The sequence below is a fragment of the Puma concolor genome, chromosome D1 (genome assembly GCF_028749965.1).
Source record: "Puma concolor isolate L17-30 chromosome D1, mPumCon1.1.hap2, whole genome shotgun sequence".
Taxonomy (NCBI): domain Eukaryota; kingdom Metazoa; phylum Chordata; class Mammalia; order Carnivora; family Felidae; genus Puma; species Puma concolor.
Genome location: NC_141676.1, coordinates 56,172,973 through 56,194,930, shown reverse-complemented (window position 1 = coordinate 56,194,930; position 21,958 = coordinate 56,172,973). Strand labels below are relative to the sequence as shown.

General features: G+C 45.9%; 1 protein-coding gene across 5 annotated transcripts in view; it reads left to right on the top strand.

Moving 5' to 3' along the window:
* The first annotated feature begins 2,079 nt into the window (after window positions 1-2,079).
* The window catches only part of STIM1 (stromal interaction molecule 1), a 185,052-nt gene continuing 165,173 nt past the window's right edge, over window positions 2,080-21,958 (top strand). For 2 of the 5 annotated variants that reach the window (XM_025928173.2, XM_086678157.1), the window contains exon 1: window positions 2,080-2,867. In XM_025928173.2, coding sequence (XP_025783958.1) covers window positions 2,729-2,867 — 139 coding nt within the window. In that variant the 5' untranslated portion in view covers window positions 2,080-2,728. The remainder of the gene's footprint in view (window positions 2,868-21,958) is intronic. The other 3 variants (XM_086678159.1, XM_025928175.2, XM_025928174.2) reach the window with 2 other exon arrangements.

Below are 21,958 nucleotides of genomic sequence, written 5' to 3'. Positions count from 1 at the left end.
GCAGGTTGGTTTAGGCAGAAATGATAAACTAGCAATCTGAGTGATTAATTTATGCTACAAATGTGTTTTGTCTGGTCTGTACAGGGTTTTTTACTTAAATTAATTGCTAGAACTAAAAAAAAAAAGGGATATGTCATATAAAAGTCCAGCTTTTAACCTTCTCTTAATGATCCAACAATTACAAGTCCACCTTCTTGCCTGCTCTCCAGTGTGCCACAGTCCCCACCACTCCCCATATCCCACCTACTTCCCTCAATTATATTATCTATCTGCCATTTGAGCTTAAGACCCCGGACTCAGAGCATATGTCTAACAGAACCTAGGTCAGGGGCTCATCTTCTGCTCTGTCCAATTTCCCAGCAGAGTTGTTATTCAAGAAATATTTTGGTGGTCAAATGAATTAACTCATGTCCACCAGCTTTTACTGAGCACTTATTATGTGCAGAGCCAGGGACTGGATCCTCCTTTCTCAGAAATGGATAAAGCACAGTTCCCTGACCTCTGAAAACTCAACCTTATGGGGTGGAGGGAGGCAGACATTAGTATGCTCCAGTTCTGGACTAGAGGCACTGGTCAGAAGTGGGAGCTTCTGAGGAGAAGACCTGAACCGTATCTGGAAGAAGGAGAGGACAGCTATATGAGGAGCTAGAGGTAGGAGGGCAGAGAAGCCACAGCAGATACAAAGGCTGGATGGTGAAGGTTCAATGTGTTTGAGGAACTTGAAAGAAGGCCAGTGCGACTGGAGCTTAAGAGTGGTAGTAGATGACGTTAGACGTGTATTTTTGTATCAACAGCCTAACCCTTAAGCCAGGCAGCTGTTAGGCAAATCCACGTTCTGGTCTTCTGAGGGCTCGCTCAGAACAGGTAGCTGGCTTAGCACGGTCAGTCAGAGGAGGACCTGGGCCTAATCCCTTCCCCTGACTCCAGTGCCAAGGACAGGGTAGGGCACAGAGCAGGTTTTAGTAAAGATCTGCTGACAGCGTACTCGAGAGAGAACAGGAAATGCAGGCTCTGTTGAAGGAGGCCCAGGCGCGGCTCTCTCTTGATTGGGGCACTCATTCTAGGTCGCTAACACCTCCTCCAAGCGACACAGGGAGCTGGGAGAGTGAGAGGCAGAGAGGAACCAGCCACAGGCCCTACCCACAAAAACCTCAAAGGGGAGGGGATTTGAGGAGCAGGTAGGAAAATAGGCTGTGACAATTAAGGGAGGGCATCCGACTTCGCTTGGATGAGGCGGGGAGAGGGGTCAGGAAAGCAGATGGGTCCTTTAGCCGAGACGTAAGGGATGTGCAGGGCAATTTTACGTATAGCGTTTTGTACGTTTCATTTTGTTTTCTGGCATTATTTCCTCTGAAAGCACTCGCAGTCCTTAATGGGCTGCCCCGGGGCGGGTCCTTGCTTCACTCCCCAACCCTCTGCAAAGGGGCAGGGCCTCCCAGGAGCTCCAGTCTTGTGTGCAGCACCCAGATTTGTCCGCCAGGGGCCGCTGCGCACGGGTGACTAAGCGCGCAGGTTCCTAAACTGCAGAGAGGAGAAAGCTGATTGGCTGCGCGGTGCGGCGGGCGGGCGGAGCTTGAAAGCGGGTCCGGGGTGGGGGCTGGGAGCGTGCCCCGGCCCAACCGTGCCAGGCCGTTGTCGCTTTAGGCAGCCCGGGACTGCGATCATTGTGCCAGGGGCCTCTGTCCAACCCCGCTCTAGAGCTGAGGCGACTGGAGCATCACCGAGGCCCGGAGACCCGGGCAGGGCAGTTACTGTCGTCGTCGCCGCAGGCCTGAGTTACCTGAGCAACTGCGTGTCCGTGGCCCGCCAGCCCAGCCGCGGGCGGTTAGAGCGGGAGAGACTCCCGTGAGGGAAGGGGAGGTCGGGACCGGACCATTGGTGCGGGAGGAGTGTCCTGGCAGAGACTAGGGCGGGCCGGGGTCTGGGGAAGCCAACCGCGGGCTGGGGGCACCCGGCAGCAGCTTCCAACAGGTTATTCCGGGATAAGCCCGGCGCTGGGGCGGGCCGGGCTTCGCTGGGGGCCGGGCGGCGCGGGGCGGGCCTGCAGGAGAGCACGCCCCCGCCCGCCCCGGGCCCGCCCCGCGCCGCCCGCCAGCCTGCCGGGGAGCCGCTGTCCCGGGCCTGGCGAGTGCGCGTCCGCCGGCTGAACCTGGGCACCGCCGCTCGCCTGGGCACGGGACTGGGCGGGGGCGCTGACCTCGGCCTAGGAGGCCTGGGATCCCGGAGCCGCCCGCGCCCGCGGGGACCTGCGAGTTGCACGCCCTCTCCCAGCCTGTGCTGCTCGCGGCTACTCGGCGGGGCGAGGCCAGGTGCCCCCCTCTTCCCCTTCCTTCCCTCCCTCCCCCACTCCGGTGTCCGCGGGAGATCCCGCCCGTCCGCCCCCCTCCCGCAGAGGTGTAGCCCGCTGCGGAGCTGACAGCGGCCCCGCAGCCACCCTGTCCAAACTCTCCGGAAGCGGCCGGAGCAGACCCGGCGCTCAGGCCGCCGCAGCTCCGGCGGACCCACTGTTGGACCGGAGGCACCCGCCCTCCTCCCGCGCCCAAACTTGGAGCACTTGACCTTTGGCTGTCGGAGGAGGCAGGCCGGCGGGTGGCTGGACAGCTGCGGCGCCTCGAGGGCATCTTGCCTGGGGTTCCAGGACTGTCGGCTATACTTCTGGGCTCCCGGCTTTGCCTCTGGGATCCCGAGGTGATCCACATCAGGCGCATGTTGACTGAGACCTAGAGTCATGGATGTGTGCGCCCGTGTTGCCCTGTGGCTCCTCTGGGGGCTCCTCCTGCATCACGGCCAGAGCCTCAGCCATAGCCACAGCGAGAAGGGTACAGGAACCGGCTCAGGGGCTAGTTCTGAGGAGTCCACTGCAGCAGGTAAGGCCTTGCCACGGGCTGGACTGGGCTGGGGGCGTTGACTCAGAACTGAGGTGCCTGAGTGGGCAGGTGGAACCTTAGGTTTCTACATATGAAGTTGATGGAGGACCCACACATGGCACTGTCTGTTCTCAGTAACCCAAGGAGTTCTTTCTGTTCAGGAGCCACGGCTAATGTTTCTGTCTCTCGTGAACAACTTTCCTCCTCCCTCCCCAGGATGTCTTTTGTCGGTAACCAGAAGAGGCTGGCCTTTGGGGCACCTTGGCCTTTCGGTTTATCAAGCCAGGACCCTTTCTCAGGACTACTTGTCAGGAAGAATGGTTTGGGCAGATGATAAGTCTATTGCTCTTGGCCAGTTTCAGCACTTGGCAGCACAGGGGAGGTTGAGGCCACTTGGGTTGGGCAGGGAAAGTCAGGGCCGGGCCAGCCCTCTTGCCCTATAGCTTGGTGTTGAGGTGTGTCTTTCTGTTCCAACAAGCGTGGGAAACTTAGTCCCACCCTTCCCTTAGGTAATCTTCTGTCTTTAGCTATCCCATTTGACATATCCACATAGTTCCTTAGAATCCCACTTACCACGAGGGAGTTAAATGGCTTTTTCTTATCATAGGTATGGTATGATTTCTGGGACCACTTGTTGATGTATTCTGTTTCTTCTGACTGATCAGGGTAGGGATTCTATAACATGTTTGATCTGTTTCTCCTTATGCAAATCATGGAGACTTGTCAGATATCGGGAGCTTTGGTGTTCTGTTGCAGAAGGAAAGAGTACTTTTGTAAAATTCATTTGTTTTACACAAGGCTTAGAAGGAATTCCGTTTTCTTTCCCCATTTCTCGCACTCTGTTATTGTGATCTATCCAAAGTAGTGGGGTGCAGAGTGGGGAGGGTTTATAGCTGAGTTCTTGATGAAGGTAGGCAAGCTTAAATGAGGGGACTGCTCAATGGATACCCATTGATACAAGGAGGAAAAGGAAACATAGGTCATGGTGGCTGGGAAGTTTCATGGATGGATCCAGATGATGGCTTTGGTGATAGATTCTTTGTTGGAAAACTCCCTTTTTTAACTTCTTTGATTCGGGTGAGTGTGATTCCAGATATCTGAAGGGCTGGGTTCCAATTGAGGTCAGGATTGTCCTGTGTCCAAGCATAGCACCTAGGCTGTTATTTTGAAGATAGGTCTTTCTCACATATTTAACCTCTTTCTCCATATGCTACCTCCTTGGCCCCTGAAATGTAGCTCAAAGCTTGGTTTTTGCTGGGTTTATGAAGGGAAAGACTAGTAGGCAGATGTAGATCAAACTGGAGCATCTCTGCTGTTTCAGTGACATTCCTGTTTATAACTGATAAAATGGTCCTTTTCTGACCCTAAAATATGAGTGCCTGGCATAAAATGAGTTTTTTTTTTTGGGGGGGGTGTTTTATATCTTAGACACAGGCTAAAGGGATAAAGTTTTGAATTTTAGGCATTAGCTTGCTCTCAAGATTTGTGTGTATGTGCACGTGTGTGATCACACCTGCCTAAAGTAAGAGGCATTCTAGCATCCCTCAGAACCACCCCATGACTTGGGCTTAGGGGGACAGCCCTCTTTACAACATATCTTAAAGGACTGGCTATGCTGATTATATCACTTAGGCCTCTTGTTTGGTTTGGTTCCTCTCAGTTCAGAAATTAGTTTCTGTTAGGGGTGCCTGGGTGGCTCAGTCAGTTGGGTGTCCAACTCTGGATTGCGGCTTGTGTCATGCTTGTGTGGGTCATGAGTTTGAGCTCCGTATTGGGCTCTGCACTGATGGCACAGAACGTGCTTGGGATTCTATCTCTGCCTCTCTCCCGCTCTCTCTCAAAAATTAATGAAGAATAGAGGTGCCTGGTGACTCAGTTGGTTAAGTGTCCAACTTTGACTCAGGTCATGATCTCATTGTTCTTGAGATCGAGACCCATGTTGGGTTTTGTGCTAATGGTATGGAACCTGCCTGGGATTCTCTCTCTCTCTCTCTCTCTCTCTCTCTCTCTCTCTCTCCCTCTCTCTCCCTCTCTCTCCCCTTCTCTCTCAAAATAAATAAATAAACTTAAAATACATAAATAAACATTAAAAAAATAAATTAGTTTGTGTTGTCACAATAATACTGAATACTAAGGAGGGAAGTCTCAGACAGATACCCTAGGTGCTGGGCATGGTTATAGTTTGTGGGAGCCTGGGGACCCCAGCACTATTGTTCTAGGAGTTTATCCCCTTGGGCCTGGCCTGTCTGGGACTTTGACTCAGGGACTCATTTTTTTGCAAAAAGGTGGTTCATAGATAGGACTCTGCTAAAGGATTTGAGGAGAAGCTTTCTATGCAGCCAGGCACTCTCCTAGCTTTTCCAGTCCCCATGTATTCTTAGAACACAGGAATTTTACTTGTCTGTAAGCTTGCCATTTCTCTAATCAGATTCAGCATACCTAGTCAATTTATGTGTTCTCTACAGTTTATTTTTATTTATTTTTTTAGAATGTTTATTTATTTATTTTGAGAGAGAGTGAGAATGAGCGGGGGAGGGTCAGAGAGAAGGGGAGAGAGAGTATCCTAAGCAGGCTCTGTGATGTCAGTGCAGAGCCCGAGGTGGGGCTGAATCTTACAAACGTTGAGATCACGACCTGAGTCAAAATCAAGAGTTGGATGCTTAACTGACTGAGCCACCCAGGTGCCCCAAATTTATATATATATATATATATATATATATTTTTATTGATTAACTTATTCATTAAATTTTTTTTTTTAATTTTTTTTCAACGTTTTTATTTATTTTTGGGACAGAGAGAGACAGAGCATGAACGGGGGAGGGGCAGAGAGAGAGGGAGACACAGAATCGGAAACAGGCTCCAGGCTCTGAGCCATCAGCCCAGAGCCTGACGCGGGGCTCGAACTCACGGACCGCGAGATCGTGACCTGGCTGAAGTCGGACGCTTAACTGACTGCGCCACCCAGGCGCCCCACATTAAATTTTTTTTAATGTGTATTCATTTTTGAGAGATGGAAAGAGAGCATGAGTCGGGGATGGGCTGAGAGAGAGGGAGACACAGAATCTGAAGCAGGCTCCAGGCTCTGAGCTGTCAGCACAGAGCCTAATGTGAGGCTTGAACCCATGGACCGTTAGATTGTAACCTGAGCCAAAGTCGGATGCTTAACCGACTGAGCCACCTAGGCACCCCAAGATTTTTTTAATTTTTAAGTAATCTATATACCCAATGTAGGACTTGAACCTAAGAGTCCAAGATCAAGAGTCATATGTCTACTGACTGAGCCAGCCAAGTGTCCCTTGCTCTCTACAGTTTATATTTTACAATTACACAGCTATTTTTCCTGTAAAAGTCTCATAATAGCCTACTAGAATGCATGGCAGGTGGTATTATCCACTATTTTATAGATGAAGAAACTGGTTCTGTGCAGTCTTTAGACAAATTTTAGATTTCTTCCATCTTCTTTGGCTCTGCTTTGTTAAAGGAGTGCTAGGCAGGGCTGAGAGAATGTTACTTTCTTCCTGGTGAATTATTTAGGCAGGCCCTGGTGACTGTAGCTGAGATCCAGATCTTCTGCAGGGGCCAGAGAATTGGATTTTTTTCTCTTGTTGGATGTATATGTTTATCTGAAAGTCCTATTTCTTCAGTGAAGGCAGGTGCTCTGCTATGAAGCTCTCTCATTGGACAGTAGGGAGGCCATTCTTGTCACCTCTGACTCTCTGATGCCTGCACACCCAGCTGTGCTCAGTCACTTTCTCAGTAAAGATATGTGCATCAGAGTGCTACCCTGGGGACTGCATTTCTGAAGCTGTCCTGGAACTGATGCTTGGAACTTCCCATACACTCTGGGCTCATTGCTTCCAGAAACTCAAAATGTTTTCTGTAGAATGTTTGTGGGGGGATCCCAGGTGAGTCTGGTTGTGACTGCCAGTGTTGGAGATACTGAGGGTCTCTGATCAGGAACTGTAGTGTGACTCATTATAGCCACAACAGGGCCTTGCAGGATAGGCATCTAGGCAGTTTGTGGACTGCAGGCTGGTTTCTCAATCAATTCCTGATGGTAGTGGGAAGGCAGAACTCTGCCTGCCCACCCAGCTAGTTGCTGCTGCCTCCGAGGCTATAAATGGCCTGGCCATCTTGGTGGCTATGCTAATTTTAGCTGAGGGTAGCTCCCGGAACTGGACTGGGGCCAAGAGCAGGTGGGTGGGACTTGGCTGAGGCTAATATTGGGGCTGAGAGAGGGTCACATTAATCCTGGGGCAGCTAGGACATCATCTGCATCCATACCTTGGCTTTGACAATCACCTCTTAGCTAGGTTAATTTATTCAGCAAACCTCAAACAGTGGCAGGTCGTGTGCTATTTATTCAACAAATATTTGAGTGTCTTCTCTGGACCACACACTATGTTTGGTGGTGGGAATTTAAGGATGAACAAAACAGACATGTTCTCTGCCCTCAAGGAGTTTACAGTCAGTCTAGTGGGGAAATAGGAAATAAATCCATAAATAAATATATTGTGTGGTGGGTGCTGCAAGAGAAAGCATAAGCAGAGTGCTGTTTGGAGAATAGGAGGAGGACAGAGATCCAGCTGAAGTAGCAACTCAGTGCCTAGTGAGACATTAATAACAGCAGCAATAATAGCAACTAGCCTTTGTGAGTTCTTAGTGTGTGGCAGGCATTATTCCAAACACTTTGTTTCATTTATTTCTTACGTGATCTGCTGTGCTAAGTATTAGCCCTGTTTTATATTTGAGGAAATGGAATCATAGAGAGGTTAAGTAACTTGCCCAAGGTTATACAGCGAGTGGGAAGTAGATCCAGTATTTGAATCCAGGCAGGCTGACTCTTCTCCCTGCCTTCACCTCAGCCCTTAGGTTACACACTCTCTCACAACTTGTGATAAATGCTGTGATAGAGGTATTGTATATACACACAAAAGAGTGTGGGAAGCCCAGAGGAGCAAGTGACTAACAGTGCCTGGGAGAGCTGGGGGAGGCATTTCGGTTTCCCCCATAATTTTTTCTCAGATCTTGGGAGATAAAAAGTGGTTGCCTAATTCAGAAGTTAAGAGGTGGAAACATCAGTTAGTTCAACCCACTTATTTTTACAAATGAGGAAACTGACATCCAGAGAAGCATCAAACCAAAGTTTCACAGTGGGTTACTGGTGGAACTAGATGAAGACGATCGAGTCAAGGACCCTGACTTAATTGGTTATTCAATCCACAAGCCCATACCGAGTGCTTACTGCTTGCTTTGCACTATAAAAGAGACAGGGCTACCAAAGAAGTCTAAGTCTGGGGGTAGGGGTGGGAATACTTATTTAGAGAATATTAAATGTAGCATAAAGCACAGGCTTAATGAAGCAAAAATCCAGGCAGTGTAGACACTGTAGGCTAAGGATTAAGAGAGCTGTGTGTGGGTTGGGCTAGGCTGAAGTGGCTGGGGAGGGCTTCCTGGAAGGAAGAGTTGGGTAGAGGCAGAAGGGAACGAGGAGGGAGTAGTGGTCTTGACTTGGGGAAGGCTGGAGGAAAGGGGGCATTGTAGATGTCTGGGTCACCAGGGTGAGCACATGGAGTCTCACTGTTTGGCGGCTGGCTGAACAATAACTGGGCAGAGTTGCTTCATACTTGGCCAGTTACCTCGCATGAGGGCCTGTAGACAGAAGATTGCGCTCAGATGTAATCTAGCGGCAGAGCTAAGAACTACCATAATTTTGAAATAATGATGAGTGTAAATAATATTTTGAGATGCCTACAACAGTGTAATGTAATGTGAAAGTGTCTATCATTTCTTTTGGTGACAAAATCATAGGTCCTGTTGGTAATACTGTGGTTGGTTGCCCATAATATATAATAGAAGGAAATATTAACTTTCAGTAAAAGAATATTGGAAATAAAGATGTAATTTCCTTCCCATCCAAATTCACAGTCCCCTCTGAATTCTGTCCATGGTCTCCTTAGGAATGTGGGGCCTTCATGTTAAGAACACCTGTTCTCTGGCAAGGAAGGGACAAGGTCTTGTTGAGGGGAATGGTTTCCTAGGGCTCCACAGGACTTGGGTTTTGAGCACAAAGAGGCCCCTCATTTCCTGCTGAGTAACTTGGAGATACGTTGCTTAATGACTTCACGGGCATGCTGTGGTACGTTTCCCTTTATGGGAAATGATACTCCAGGAAACCCAGCAGCTCTGGCTGTTAGACTTCTAGGGAGAGAGAAAGACACCAAACTGGGCTTCCAACAGAACTTTCCCTTTCTTTCTTTCTTTCTTTCTTTCTTTCTTTCTTTCTTTCTTTCTCTCTCTCTCTCTCTCTCTCTCTCTCTCTCTCTCTTTCTTTCTTTCTTTCTTTCTCTCTCTGTCTCTCTCTCTCTCTGGTTACTGCTGATAAAAAATACGAAATATTTTGGGGCACCTGGGTGACTCAGTTGGTTGAATATCCAACTTCAGCTCAGGTCAGGATCTCGTGGTTTGTGGGTTCAAGACCTGTGTTGGGCTCTGTGCTGACAGCTTGAAGCCTGGAGCCTGTATCCCCTCCCTCTCCTTGCCCCTCCCCTGCTTGCGCTTTGTCTGTCTCTCTCTCAAAAATAAATAAACATTAAAAAATATGAAATATTTAAGATATATAACAAACTATAAAGAATAATACATTACATACCATGTGCCCAGGACACAGTTTAAGAAATAAAGTAATAACAATACAGAACTTTCTTTATTACCCCCAGGACACTTTGTATAAATTTCTAATGTAGCACATAACACATTGTATATGTTTGTTCTCTCCCAAGTGTAAGCTCTGTGGAAGAAGGGAGGAGGGGTTGTCCTTTATTCATCTCTGTTTTTATTGTGCCTAGCCCTAAAACCTATTTTAAAGTTTGTTGGAAAAAGTGGAATCTGGGCCTGTTTGGCTCCTAATTTCTCTCTTCCTTTCAAACCATCACATTCTTGGCTTTTCCTCAATCTTTGGGGGTGCTGCTCACCCAGGGTACTTGATATTTTCATCCATGCTCAGAACTGTTCATTCCTTTATAATCTATTTTATTTTATCCTCAACCTTGGAAGTTGGTAGGACTGTTTTTATTATTATGCCCTTTTTAAAGGTGACAAATTTACATCTGAGAAACTTGTGTTCTTGGTCCTATATAGTTCTGACAGGATCAGAAGTATAACTCTGGGGATCTGTGTTCTAAGCCTTTACTGCTTGCTTGCTTGCTTGCTTGCTTGCTTTCTTTCTTTCTTTCTTTCTTTCTTTCTTTCTTTCTTTCTTTCATCAGAACATAATACCTGTTGATGTGTTCCTCACTGATCTGACACTCAGAGCCCTTTTAGCCTAAGTGGTCTGGTGATAGCTGTATCAACATGGGTGTTTGAATAGTCTAGTCATATATCAGAAAGTACTGCTGTGGAGGCTGGTGGAGTCTACAATCTTAAGAACCATGCTATGCTGTTGGAGTCCTCTGTGTATGTGCTTGCCTTCCTCAGTATACCATAAGCTCCTCGGGGCTTAGGACAGCAAGTTCCTAGCATGTTGCTTGGCATGTAGTATACTTTGTATTTTATAAAGTTTGTAGAACTAAACTGAAGGGGATTTGTTTTCTGATTCTGATTCTCCTGTAGTTCACTAAGCTGGTTAGAAGTTGAAAAAATTTTCCTTGGAAAGGGTTAGCTAACATTGAAGAAATAAGCTTCACTTACTTAGAAAGTTCACTGTTTTAGAATTTCTCACTCTTTGTCTCTGTTAGGAAAAATCATCTAGATCAGTTTGGGTCCAGTAATAGCCTCATTTCACCTGGAAGAACTTTGTGTAGGATTTTAAAGGCACCAGACTCTTATCATTGCAGTCCTTAACAAGAGAATGCAGTTAAGAGTAGCTGGGAAACTGTCTAACTCCACAAGGACCCATGTGGAGTGGGGAGGAGAGGGTTGGCAAGTGAGTGGGTGGGGCTGGATAGAAGCCTAGATGTAGAGTGAGAGGATTGTCTCGGCTTTGCAGAAGGGTCTGAGTTGGCCACAGCCATCAGACATAAATATCTGGATTTAGGGGGACTTTAGAATTCCAGCTCCTTTCCTTGCTAGCTGTGGATCTAGTGGAGGGCAGGTCATCTCATCTCTTTCAGCCTTAGTTTTTTCATTTGTAGAAAGAGAATAAATAACCTTAGTGAACAGATTTCTAGTGAGGATCAAGTGAGATGACTTCTATAGTGAAAAGGCTTCATAAACTCTAAAGTACTACGTAAGTAGGGATAGTTGGGGACTGAAAAGCCTCAGTCAGAATCCAGGTATCTACTCACGGTGTCGCCTCTCTAAGGGTAGTCGCTACCCTGAACCTGCTGGAGATCCATTGTTTACCCTGAGGTGTACCCATCAAATGTGTATAGGCTCAGGGTGTGGCCAAACTAGTCTTTTATTCAGGGTTTATTCTAGGCTGAGGGAAGCTGTTGATAGAATCTGGATGCTGGTATTTGACTTTATTTCCGGCCCATACCCCCTTCCTTTTATTGGGTGTAACCACTTCCCCAGCCCCACCTGCAGACTTGAAATGGCTGACCAGATGGGTCTGGTCCCCACCTGTAATGGTGCATAACAAATTATCCCCAAACTTAGAGGCTTAAAATAGTAAACATTTATTATCTCATGGTTTCTGTGGGTTCGGAATGTGGGTATCACTTAGCTGGGTGCCTCTGGCTTAAGGTCTCTCATGAGGTTGCATCAAATTGTTGGGCTGCGGCTGACAGTTCATTGGGGGGGAGAGCATTTGCAAGTTAATTTACGTGTTTGCAGACCTTGGTCCCTTGCTACAGGGACCTTTCCATTGAGCTGCTTCATGACGTGGCAGTTGGTTTCCCCCAGGACAAGTGATCCAAGAGGGAGTGCCGAAGATGGAAATGACAGTTTTTTTACTGCCTAATCTTGCAGTTGATGTTTCATGGCTTCTGCCATATTCTATTTGTTAGAAGCAAGTCAGTAAGTCTAGTCCATACTCAAGGTGAAGGGCCTGCACAAGGGCATGAATACCAGAAGGATGGGATCACCGGGGCCATCTTAGAGGATGCCTGTGGTATCACCCTAGGGCCATCATCTTGGGAACAATGGCTTCTGGGTGCTATGCCCTCTTAGCTTTTCTTCGACTTCCTTTGCTTGTCTCCTAGAGTTTTGTGGAGTCTCTCTGTACTTCCTTTGATATTATGTCTTCTTGGTTCACGCATAACTTCTTTGCTTTGACATGTAGAGTTGGCATGGCCCCTTCCTCTATATTCCTCCTATGTCTTAGGCCCAATCCTAAAGTAGCTTTTTATCCTAGGTTCTAGCCCTGCCTCCCACCTCCTTGTTTGATATCTTCAGTTCTGAAGCCCATTTTACATCTACTGACCTTGGAGCCTTTACTGCCCCAGCTTGGCCTCAGAGAGCTAGACTTACAAGTGGCATTGAATTGGAACTTATACAATGACAGATGGAAAACTCACTCTGACCTTTTAGGACATTGTTGTTAGGTGCCAGGACTTAACATCCTACTGTGTCAAAGCTGAAGGGCTTTTAAGGACTATCTCTCCCCAACTCCTCATTTTACATATGAGAGGAATAAACTTGCCAAAGGTCGTAGCCAAGGCTAGAATCTAATTATGTCTGATTCTCCTTCACGTGCTGTTTCTACTCTGTTGTGGAGTCTTTCTACCCTAGTGCAGCCAGTTTGGATTGTTAGAGGTCTGAGACCTACACAGAGGAAAACCAGAAAGTGGTTCACAATATTGTATTTTGTTTACAGAAATTGGGCTGGGCAGAATTGGGAGTATTCAAAAGTCAATGTCAAGCACTGCTTCTGAGGAGTTTCCCCGTACAGCTAGAGGGCTTTCACATAAGGCAAGGAAAGGAGCCAGTAATACCTGTGGCATTTGGTGACTAATATCTGCATTCTGTACCACTCCCTTGGCATCTCAGTTCAGAGCAAGAGAAATCTCTGTCTCTTGGGATGTACAGAGCAGGCTCCCTGAAGGGGGAGCATCAGAGAGCTTTAGTGCATGTCTCACCATTGTTTGGCCCAGCTACTTTCATAATGTATGGACTTGGGGCCTCCACAGCCAGGGTAAATGTATCTAAAACTTTGTGTGGTTACTTGTGGCCACCTGGAAAGTGCCAAGGGCACTCTTTGGGCACTGAGAATTTGACAAAATCTTGCCTATGTTGGCGCAGCTTGCTGGGGCAAGCAGACTTGTGCAGAGATGGCTATGGCCCTGTAATGTTTGTCAGAGTGGAGCAGATTTATTTCATGAGAGGCCGCGCAAAGAAAAATCTCAAACCAGCCATCAGCGTTGTACTTTTGTTTTCTGCTGGGGAGCTTGGAATAGAGATGGTGTAGGCTCTGAAGACCCTCTGTGGGTGGTGGTCTCCTTCCTGACCTAGGGTTCTGGTCCCAGGACATTTTGCCTACTTCGTCCTCCTCTGTTCGTCTCTCTGTCTCTTGGCCCAGCCACACTTTTTCCTTTATCCTGGTCTGCAGGACACACCTTCTACTGCCTCTCTTTCACTTTCCCTTCTGCCCTTGTACTCTCTTCTCAGACTGCCCCTCCCTCTCCTCCTTTCTTCCTACCTAGCCTCTAAGTCCTCTGTGAAGTGTTCCTTGACATTAGTGCTAGCCATGAGTTCCTTCTCATCTCTGATCAAGCTGGTAGCACTTGCTATCTGCAGTACTCTGTGCACTTCACACCCTGCTCATGCCTCTTAAAGCAAGAGATAGCCTGATGTAGAAGCAAGAGCACTGGGCTCTGGCTTAAGTCCTTACTGGCTGTGTGACCCAAACTACTTGAGAAATGAGGTTAAAAGAGAGTTAATTTATACGAAAGGTTTGTATAGATTTTAAAGCCATTTTTTTTTGTTTTTGATTTTTTTGTTTTGTTTTGTTTTGCATATTTTCCTCTCTCTTGAGGACAAGAGCCATGTCTCTTTTGTTGACCGTAGTACCTATCCTTAGTATCTATCACTGTGCTGGTCAGAGAGTACGTGTCCAATAGACATTTGTTGAATAAATGAATGGATAACAATGAGTTGATCCTTGGATTGAGTAGGCACGAAGGGAGAGTTCTGAGTAAACTGACATCAGTTTCTGTGAAAAGTTTAGACAAGAGTGCTCTGGGATGAGGGCTAGAATTCACATGGTGGGTTTTCTGAGGAGTTCTGTGAGCGTTATTTCTTTGCAGACTAGTACTTTATCCCTATTTATTGAGCACCTACTGAAGCTGTGCTCAATGACAGCTATTAGTTACTCTGGGAGATGGTTTGGCCCTTGACTGTGGATAACAGTTTTTATTTGCCACGTCAGTGGCTACCCTGAGCAGCTGGCTGTGGGGGGAGTGCATATGGGCTGCGCTCAGACAGGGCCAACAAGAGACCTGTGGACAAGGCTTCCTTGGGTCCTGCTGTCCCTGTCTTTTGGTTCCACGTAGGTTTACCTCAGTTCAAACTTGAGGCAGCCACATGAACGGAATAAGTTTAATTGCTTTTCTTAGCCTGCTTGTGGAATTGAGGAGGGAGACTTCTTTCCTGCTGGGCTTGTTGCATAGCAGGGAGGTAGGATAGTCTGGTGAAGATGACTGGCTTTTTAAATGTTATCTCTGATTCTGGAGTTCCCTGGGCCTCTGAGAACTCCAGCCTGAGCAGACATCACACCGGCTTTCCTTCAGGGCATTTGGGAAGGGCCTCTAGGGACACTTGGTGGAGGAAGCAGAGGTGTAAAAGAGACAGCTGTGCTGCCAGCATGGCCCAGTGAGGACACATCTGTCCCTTGCCTCTGTTAGCCACATACACTGAGCTCCTGGCTGCCTTGTGTGGAGTTCTGGCCTAGGTGATGATCAGAAATCTCACGGGCAGGGAGGCAGGCAAGCTTCCAAATCTCATATGCTTCTGATTCTCTCTCTCCAGGGTGATTTGGTAGCTCTGCTCCTGCTCGGCCTCTCTGGGTTATCTCAGGCCTCTCAGGAAGCTCTCAGAACTCTCATCACTACAGTGTATGTTAAAACAAATGTGTCCATGTTTGCCAAGTTCCCAGAGCCAACATCTAAAATGTAGTGGCCAGGGTGACGGATGCCCTTCAGGTAGAATATATACACAGGTTAGAATGCAGTCCGTGTGTGTGTGTGTGTGTGTGTGTGTGTGTGTGTGTGTGTGAGCATGGGTGTTGGCCGGGTAGCCAAGCTTGTGGAGGTTTGTTTCAAGTAACTTTTGCTGACAAGGGCAAAGTTCACTGGAACTCATACTTCATATTGCGGAAGAGATAAATATGTAATTAAGACAACTCAAATAACTTCAATGATAAGAATGATGATGATAGCTACTATTCATTGAGCACCTGTTGTGTTCTGGGCTCTGGGCTAAGTGTTTTACATCTGCACAATACTTGAAGGTGAATATTTTTCTCATTTTGTAGATAGGGAGACTGTAGCTCTGAGAATTTAAGTGATTTTCCCAAGGTTATTAAGCCAGGATTTGAATTTAGGTTTATCTGACCCAAAGGCCAATGATGTTTCTATTTTAGTTTAATAACTTGTGGGGAGGGGAAGAAACCGCTATATGAATTGAGATAGGTGCATTTGGATTTACAAATGTATAGTTTCCCAGATGGTTAGTGGCATAAGTTTGTTCTGTCATCTAAGTGCCCTGGAAGAAACGGGATTAGGAATTTGGAGGTGAGGAAGGGAATGAGAGGGTGTATTTCACTTATAAATCCTGAATGGGAATATCACCCTGGTGAAGTATACTGCTACCGAGTGGTGTGTATTCAGTCTGTATCTTCCCAAACTAGCATTATGGTTGAGATCTTCTGGATATAAGCTTTGGGACAAAGTCTGTATCTTTGTAGTCTTCTTTACTTCTTCAGGCAACATTTAACATGTATGTCATATGGTATATGACAGTTCCTGCCAGTAGAAGTACTGTGTATAATAGGGAAGTTAAGATATGCATTGATACTTTTCCTTATTATAATAAGAGCTCCTATTTATTGAGTACCTACTCTGTACTAGGACTGGGCTATATACTTTCAAGTACGGGATCTTGTTTAATCCTCACAATGGGTCCCCCATTTTATAGTTTATTGTGCAAGGTAATCCAGGTTCAGTGCCCTGTGAATGATACTGATGGTGCTTTTGGAAAGTGAGATAAAGGAAGCTTTGTGGAGGTGGGAGCAGCTTAGTGGCTCTTTGGGTACTTTAGGCAGAAATATAAGGTAGGTTGAGGCAAGCATTCCATGTGTAAAGGCATGGAGTGGAAAAAAGTAGTTTTTTTTTTTTTAAGGGGGGGGTGCAGGTGAGTGAGGGAGAGAGAATCCCAGGAGGGGCAGAGAGAGAGAGAGAGAGAGAGAGAGAGAGAGAGAGGAGTGGGGTTCACCTGAAGTGGGGCTCGGTGGGACTCAGACTCATAAACCAGGAGATCATGACCTGAGCCGAAGTCAGATGCTTAACGACTGAGCCACCCAGGTGCTCCAGAAAAAAGTAGTTTTTAGGGGACATTAGTTAGTCCAGATTGGCTGGAGAGTAGCATCTATGAAGGAGAGTACTATAAAATTAGGCATAAAAGATTGAGGAAAGATGAGGGAAGGTCTCAATGCCAGGCTAAAAAATTTAGACTTCACTTTGTAGTCAATAAGTTGTTCTTGCAGGTTTTGACCAAGGGAGGACATGACCTGAGCTTTGCTTCAGGAAGATTAATCTCACAGTGTGTACACAATGTACTGATAGGGGTGAGGTTGGACGCAGGGAGCCCAGATAGAGGAGACTTTGCAATTGTTCACGAGAAGGGATTAGGGTCTGCATTGTGGATGTAGAATCAATAGGACTTACAGTTTAGAGGGAGGGAGGGAAGGAAAGAGAAAAGTCAGAGGTATGTCCATGTTTTGAGTGTGGGTAATGAGGAGCCTGGTGGTGCCATTATCATAAAATATATGGCAGTCAGAAGGAGGGTCAGTGCTAGGGGGTGATGGATGACGGGGGTAGTTGACTCTATTTCAAGTGCTGGGCAAGGCGCTATGCTTCACAGTAACTTACTCCAGGAACCAAAGACTTCTTTTCTCTACACACTTGTTTCAGATCTGTCCATTTTATAGATGAACTCTCTGGTGCCTAAAGAAATAAAATGATTTGCCTAAGGTTGTACAGTGACTCCTTGGTGGATTCTGAGTCTGAGAACCTAAGTTTCTTGTTTTTTAGCTATTAAGCATCCTAACAAAGCTGGGCTTTCACTGTAGGAAAAGTAGAGAGTCTTGGAGATAGAAAAGTCTGGGTTCAACTCCAGGCTTTGCCATTTTCTGCTTATAAAATCTTGAAAAGTTTCCCTTTTCTCTCTGAGCCTTAGTTTCCAAATTTGCAAAAAAAAAAAAAAAAAAAAAAAAAAAAAAAGGAATATTAATCTCTACCTTATGGAGGCTACGGAAGATAAGATACTTAGTAAAACTCTTAAGTGCTGTGTGAGGGTACTATTCCAGGATAATGGCTGGGGTGGAGCGCATGTATATATTGAGTATTTTGGCCAAATAAGAGCAGACTTAAACTCACAGTTTTTCATGGAAGGTCTTCTTTCACTTTAGGCTGTCCTAGGCTGCCCACTTGTATTTGGGGCTTTCTGGTCTGGGAACGTGCCAAGTTTTCCATAGTCCTGTATCTCCACTTTTCTAGTGGGAAATAAATTTATTACTGAAAGAACACTGAGTGATCACATCCTATCAGCTGTTCTTGGCCTGAGAGAAGATGAATACGACACACTTTGCCCCAGGGTCTTCTGCCAACCTTCTGCTTCTGCTGGCTTAAGATGTTGGGGCAGAGTGATAGCTGAATTTTAGGCTATGCTTTGGGAGAGACTCCTGCTAGACCAGGGTAAGCCCTGGGAACAGAGGTACTAGGGTGTAGCTACTGCTCAAAGCTAGTGCTTGGAGTCCTCTTGTGGTCATCTCTTTGGTTTAGTTTATATGTTCCCGAGTCCTCTTGAGAAGGGGGAGTAAGCTGCTTGTGTACTGTCAGGTAGCAGGTCTGTGGTTATGAAGCTCTCTGTCATGGAAGCGGGCCTGAAACTGGCCATCTTGTCTGATGTCTCTCCCTCTGAGAGAGTAGAGGGAGAACGTGAGATTTTCTGATTAATAAAATGGCTGCTTCTTGTTTTGTAGCTTTGTCTTTAAAAAAAAATTTTTTTAATGTTTATTTAATTTTGAGAGAGAGAGAGACAGACAGAGCATGAGCAGGGGAGGGGCAGAGAGAGAGAGGGAGACAGAGAATCCAAAGCAGGCTCCAGGCTCTGAGCTGTTAGCACAGAGCCCGATGTGGGGCTCGAACTCACGAACTGGGAGATCATGCCCTGAGCTGAAGTCAGCCACTTAACCAACTGAGCCACTCAGGTGCCCCTTTGTAGCTTTGTTTTAAAGTATTTTCTTTTCACTTATTTCCCTTGAACCTTTATTTCTTTTTCTTCCCTCTTCCTAGCTTGGTTCTCTTGAGTCTCCACAGTTTTCTTTATGGAATATGTACTTTAATAAAAAAGAACACCAGGGGCACCCAGGTGGCTCTGTTGGTTGAACATCTGACTCTTAATTTTGGCTCAGGTCATGATTTCACAGTTTGTGGGTTCAAGCCCCACGTCATGCTCAGCGCTGTCAGCTTGGGATTCTCTCTCTCTGCCCCCCCCCCCCAAATAAATAAATACAACTTAAAAAAAAAAAGAACACTAGACTAGGAATTAAGTAGTCATAATTAACGTGGATTGTGATACTCTTGACCATTCTAGGCCTCTGTTTCCCCATACCAGGTATTTTGGGGTTAATAGACCCTATCTCACAAGGTTGATGTGTACAGATCTTATGAAATAATGTGACAAGTCTTACACAAATGTGAGCAATTTATTATTTCCTTTGAATTGTCTGGTCATCTGTATAATTCCCGTCTCCTTACTACCCTATGTCCCCTAGGTTCTCACTTTTCCTTATGACCTTGCTTTTTCACTCTCAGTGACAACAGGAAAACTTGCAAGGGAGAAGAGCCAGAGCCTTTGGGAAATGTAAAGTTTGTTGTTTTTCAAGTGTAACATCTTGTCATTAACTTGAACTTTACCCCTTCGTGCCTCAGTTTTCGTATTTGCCTCCTGGTTTACCATGTAGCTCAATTCTTTGGAGTCTTGAAGTCATTTCCATTTTGGAGAATCTCCTTTAAAATACAAGCATGACTGGGGTGAGGTTACCCCAGAACTGAGAATCAAAACTAGCCTTTGCTAGCTTTTTGGGTGTGGATCAGCTAGGGTATAGCTACTGGGAGAATGAGTCACAGTAGGACACTGGGGTGGAGGATTGGAGCCTGGCAAGAAGGCAAGGCTTAGTTTACTGATGTTGGAAGGGTGTCAGGGCCTCAGGGCATACTTGATACTGCCTCTCTCACAACCCACACCCAACTGCTCTTCCTGAGCTGAGTGAGTGCCTATACACTCAGCCAGGAGTTAGAGCTTGGTGAGGCCCGATTCCCCCAAGAATTCAGGGCTGGAAATTAGGGCACTTGAGCAGATCTAATTGGCTGAACCGGGTGAAGGGCAGAGGCTTTCCCTGGGGGCTCCTTTTAATCTCCTGTGGTTATAGACTTTTAAGGTTGGACTAATTAAAATGTTGGCAGCTGGACTCAGTCCTTTCCTTGCACTAGTACCAGAAGTTGGCACAGGGCTGTCTGCGAGGAGCTGAGGAGTGGGTTTCCATTTCCTCATCTAACTAGATGCACAACCATGTGGTGTTTGTCCAGAATGGGTTGCCACATGTCTTGTGGTGGAGAGAGATATAGGCTGAGACCTGGATCCGGCTATGCCTGGATTTGTTACTCTCTTGACTCCTGAGATGTCCTTTCAGGTTGACTCTCTGTTCTGTTAACCCCCAAAAGGCTTTGCTCTGTTAGCTGGAAAGTAATTTTCATTGTCTTGGGGCATCCCTCCCTGATGTGTGTTCCTGTTCTAACCAGAAAAAGGGAGAAAGAAAGGATAGTTATTAATTCCCACCATGCACCAGGTTGGAGCTAGTGTTTTACACAGCTGTCTTTTGAAATGTACATCATGTCCATTTTACAGATGAAGAGATACTCATGAAAGGAAAATAATTTGCCTGATTGTCATTATAGCCTGTAAGCACCTGCACCAGAATTCAAATCCAGGTCTCTCCCAAAGCCACTGGTTACCTTCCTAAAGAGGCACATATGATTTTATACCCTCCTATGCTTCCACGCTGAGCTGATTTCCTACCTCCAGAAAGACTTCTTCAGTTTCTGTAGTCACAATTATTTTCTTGGCCTGCATTTCCAGAGCCTTCTGCCCCTCTCTCTAATCTGGCTAATATTCATGAGGCATGGATACACACACACACACACACACACACACACACACACACACACACACACACACCCCTACCCATTTGACTACTACCACTTCTGCAAGGGGTAGCACTCAGGATGTGTTTGTTAGAGAACTGAATGAAGTTATAGTGTTAGAATTTTAGGCATTATGACAAACTGGTAAAGGGAAAGGTTTTGGGCAGTCTTGGCTAGATCTCTGAAACAGGCCAAGCCTGAGTCTGGGTCTTCTTGATTTGCTCAGAGTGTGCTATGTTCTACCAGATGCGGCAGAGCCTTTTACGTAGGATGTCTTTTGGGTTCCCGGAGTGCAGGCATCTGTTCCCTTCGGTAATTTTCTTTGGCATCTGGCTTTAGAGTTTGTTTCTTTCTTGTAGCTTCCTTGCAATGGATAAAGTTAGAACAATGCTACCTGGAGTAAGCAGAATGACAAAGCCCTCAGCCTGGCCTTAGTTGTTGGAATATACCTGTTGGCTGTGAGAGGGGTGGGAGTAGGGGATGGAGGTTATGGGGTTGGGTTATTTTTGCAAAGAACATACTCAGTTATTAACCTGCATTTGAAGCTTCTGCTTTCTGCAACCTTTACCTAATGGTATGTGTCACTTCAGAGGCTAAAGTCTTTCCTGAAACAGGCAAGCCTGTAAAAGCATTTTCATAAGTTGAATTATGTCTCTAATTTGAAAAAATTATACAAGTATTTTCAGGGCTTTTTCTATACATATAGCATATATGCTTAGTGTTTCATACCAAAGGTCCTTTGGGGGATAAATGGCAAATTAGAACATAACAAAATACAGTTAAAACACCTTTAATGGGAAAAGTAACAAGGTATTAGTAACAATCAAAAATAAATACCATGATAGGATGAAATGCAATGGTTTTTCTTTATCTCTTCTATTTTGATAATATGGGAAACCTGAAATCGCTTATTCAAATAGAATGGTCTAGTTAGTAACATGACATCCTTTTGTTTTCTCCAGTGTTGAGAATAGATTATAAGATCTTCTTAGGCGAAGGGGAGGAGAACACACTCGGGACAGGGAGAACTGTGCTTTAGCTCAGCTACAGTTCTCAATTGTGTATAAGGACCCAAGAAACTAGTAACTAAACTTTCTGATGTCTGTTTGTATGTGAAATGGGAACAATATGTACCTTGTTTAAGTTTATGAGGATTAAATAAGATAATGTACGTAAAGTGTTTTGTAAACTCTGAAGTTCTACTCGTGTCAACTCATTGCCACCACTATAAGGAAGCCTTTGGTTTAAGCCATAGGTGTGAAGAAGGATGTGGAACTGATGAATAAATAACAATGCTGTTTGAGCAGCCTCTGAGAGGAATTCTTGTGAGGTGAGGGCAAAGACCACATTCATTCCTTTAATACATACCTGTCAAGTCCTGCCTGGCAGAGGGGAAGAAATACAGAGATCTGTTATCTGCTTATTAAATATGTGGTGTGCTAAATATGGAGGCAGCTTTGTTCAGGAATGCAATCTCTGTAAAGACGGGGGTTCTCGCCTGTCTTATACACTGCTGTATATTCACCCAAGACTAGTGCATGGCACATAGTAAGCTCTCAATAAGTAATTGTCGAAAAAATTTTGACAATTTTGGAATCGGGCAGACTAGGTTCATATTTGGTCTCTGCCCTTTACCAGCCCCTTTCCTGATCAACTTGTCTGACCTTTCTGGTGCTCAGTTTCTTCATTTATAAAATGAGATGATGATTAGCTATCATACAGGACTAT